The sequence below is a fragment of the Chenopodium album genome, chromosome 1, assembly GCF_948465745.1.
Source record: "Chenopodium album chromosome 1, dcCheAlbu1.1, whole genome shotgun sequence".
Lineage (NCBI taxonomy): Eukaryota > Viridiplantae > Streptophyta > Magnoliopsida > Caryophyllales > Amaranthaceae > Chenopodium > Chenopodium album.
In genome coordinates, this window is record NC_137834.1 from 17,949,355 (window position 1) to 17,952,249 (window position 2,895).

Here is a 2,895-nt window from a genome sequence, read left to right on the forward strand (position 1 = left end):
TGGAACAATTATATGAAAAAATTTCTCTTAAAAATACTATTTCTTTTAGAATGAACTAGATGAAACACGTGCTATGCACGGTTTGTTTGAATTTTTAATTTTTAATTTTCTATTGGAATTAATTTTGATGCATAAATTGCATTTTTTTTTTACAATTATGCAATCAATAAGGCCAGAGTTAAATTTTAGCATGTGCAAGTCAATATGAATAATAAACTATAAAAAATAGTACGAGTAATAATAATGAGATACCACAGGGTCAGTGGTTGGGTCAGTATAAGGAAAAAAAAAAGAGCATGATCAACTCTCGTGCTTTATACAAGATCATTAATTCAAATACAACGCCATAAACAAAGGAGGCACAAGCTATAATAACTAATCTATTTGAGGGTGTTTTAGAATAATAATGAACAAAAAACACTACCTCAACATGTAAAGATTAGAAAGGAAAAAAAAAAAAAAAAAAAAAAAACCTACTAATTATCATACGGTGTATAAGTTAACAGGGGTCAAAATTTGGACACGAGTGAATACATTACAGATCTCTTCGGCACAAGGGGCAGGAAGCATGCCTCATCAACCACTTATCGATGCAAGGAAGGTGAAACAAGTGATGACAATCGGGCAAACTGCGAGCTGTTTCGCCAATTTGGAAATCCTGAGTACATTTAAAAGGAAATTTGTAAACCTTGTTTTACAATTGAAGCCAAGAATCTAATCAAAGTACAATCAGAAAGATTACAAGCCCATACCTGAAGACAAACGGAACAGGAAACTCTTTCTCCTGAAGCATCTTTATTGTTCTTGTTTGTAATATTGATCTTAGGTATCTTCTCAACTAAATCCCCTGGTAAACCCTTCACGCAGCCCGTGTCAAAGATATTTGTGACTTCTTCAAAGTTTGTTTCCGTAGCACCCATCTAATGCATACAGCAAATGAATACAATTAGATTTCATCAAAATCAGTAAACCATCGTTGTATAAGGATACACAGTATTGTACAACTTGCTAGCACAAAAAAACTGCAAAATTACCTGACTCTGAACTGCACTCAGCATCGCAGGACCAATTCGTTCACGAACAAGCCTTCCACTCAAAAGACTCGCAATGACATCAATCTGTAAAGTCCATAGAAAATTATTCATACAAAGCATAAATACATAACATTAAACAAAGATGTTTGTAAGAAACATTGTAACACTTTGCTATAAGTGTAGACAAGGAAACAAGTCCAAAAATTCAAACTCGGCCATTTAAATGAAACCCATGTTAGAATAGCAATTACACAGCCCACCTACTAGTGGTTAAAAGCTTCACAAGAAAAGTTTCACACAATTGAAGTGACAAAAAATAATTAACCAACACCAACCAAAAAACCGATTGAATTTATCACTATTACTCTGCTCCAAACCACTAACCTAACTTTTTTAAAACCAAATATGCACAAGAATGCAATACCGTACAGTCCATTGCACAATGTTCTTGTTTTGATCTCATAACACAAAATAATTATTGTTGTTTTGCTACAAGTTATTATAAGACTAACTATGTCATCGTAATAATGCATAAAAAATTCAAAAAAATAGCAGAAACCAAATCAATTAAGCAGCAAAAAAACCTCTCATACCAAGTAAAGAAGGCAGCCAATGCCGGATTCATCTGATCGCCAAAGAACAACGGACGATTCGAAAACCTCGATTGAGAAAACAGCACCAGAGATAGCTCCAATGGCAGCTCCTCTTACAAATCCACTCTCTGTCTCTTGGCCTATTAAAGCACCAGTCATGGCTCCCAAAAGTGTTCCAACTGCATCATAAACCATTACATAAATCACATAATTCCCTTTAATCTTCTTCTCAAAACAAGAAATTTAACTACTTTACTAAAATTCTCCTGCCAAATCCAAAACAAAAATAAAAAGGAAAAAATAAAACGCGTAATTTGACTACTTCCTTCATCTAATACCATGATTGAAAGTGATCAGACAAAAATACAGAATTAAATCAAGTCAAATCTAATGAAATCACCCCATAAAATAATATTTCATTTTAAAATAATTATGGAACAAAAATATCTGGATTTCCCAGAACCCCAAACAAAGGCATAAATACCAGATCAATTAAAATATCTAATACAGATAAAAATGAAATACCCAACAATCAAATTAACAACAAAAGGAAAATTAACGCAAAACCCACATCAAATTATGAACAAAACAACAATAAAATCAAACAAAAAATGGCAAAATTGAGAGAAAAATCAAACCTAAAGCAAAACAGAATGTGAAGAAGGCAGAGAAAAGACTTCCAAGAGTCACAGAGACAGCAAAACTTAGGGTTCCACGAATTTTTTCGCCCAAATTACATAAAATTGAAGAAGATGAAGCCATTTGTTGAGATGGGTATGAGTAAAATTCCATTTTAAAGATTCCCGAGAAACAGTTTTTTACTAAACACTAATCGATCAATAAGGGTTTATAATAATTATTAAATTTAGGGATTTATAAAGAAGAAATGAAGAGGAAAAATCAGAAATCTTAGTAGCTAAGGGAAACCTACGTCCACCAACTCGAATTTATAGCCTCTCTCAAAATTGAAATCTATTAGCCTGGGAATTTATGAGGGTATCGCTTTCATTGACACGAGAAAAGAAATAGAAAGAGAAACGTTCAAAGAAATAGGGATTTGGGATGAATTATTCTATTATAAATAAATAAAATCTATCTATCTATACTAAATACTAAAGTAATCACCAGAGTTATCCCTTAAGTACACATGTCACATTCACAACAAAAATTTTCCCGCCCAAATATTTTTTAGCTTTTTTTTTTTAAATTTCTTTTTTTCCCTTAAAAAATAACATGATAAAAAAAATTTAATGAAAAAAACTTACAAT

General features: G+C 32.0%; 1 protein-coding gene across 1 annotated transcript; it reads right to left on the reverse strand.

Annotated features, from left to right (window-relative positions):
- Positions 1–282: 282 nt before the first annotated feature.
- LOC145569371 (NEP1-interacting protein-like 1) lies at positions 283–2,645 on the reverse strand. The gene is made up of 5 exons (XM_081628748.1): positions 2,266–2,645; positions 1,628–1,806; positions 1,035–1,118; positions 753–920; positions 283–658 (listed from the first exon to the last, which is right to left on the reverse strand). The coding sequence occupies exons 1-5, from the start codon at positions 2,417–2,419 to the stop codon at positions 536–538; spliced, it is 708 nt and encodes a 235-aa protein (XP_081484874.1). The 5' UTR covers positions 2,420–2,645; the 3' UTR covers positions 283–535.
- Between the last annotated feature and the right edge of the window lie 250 nt (positions 2,646–2,895).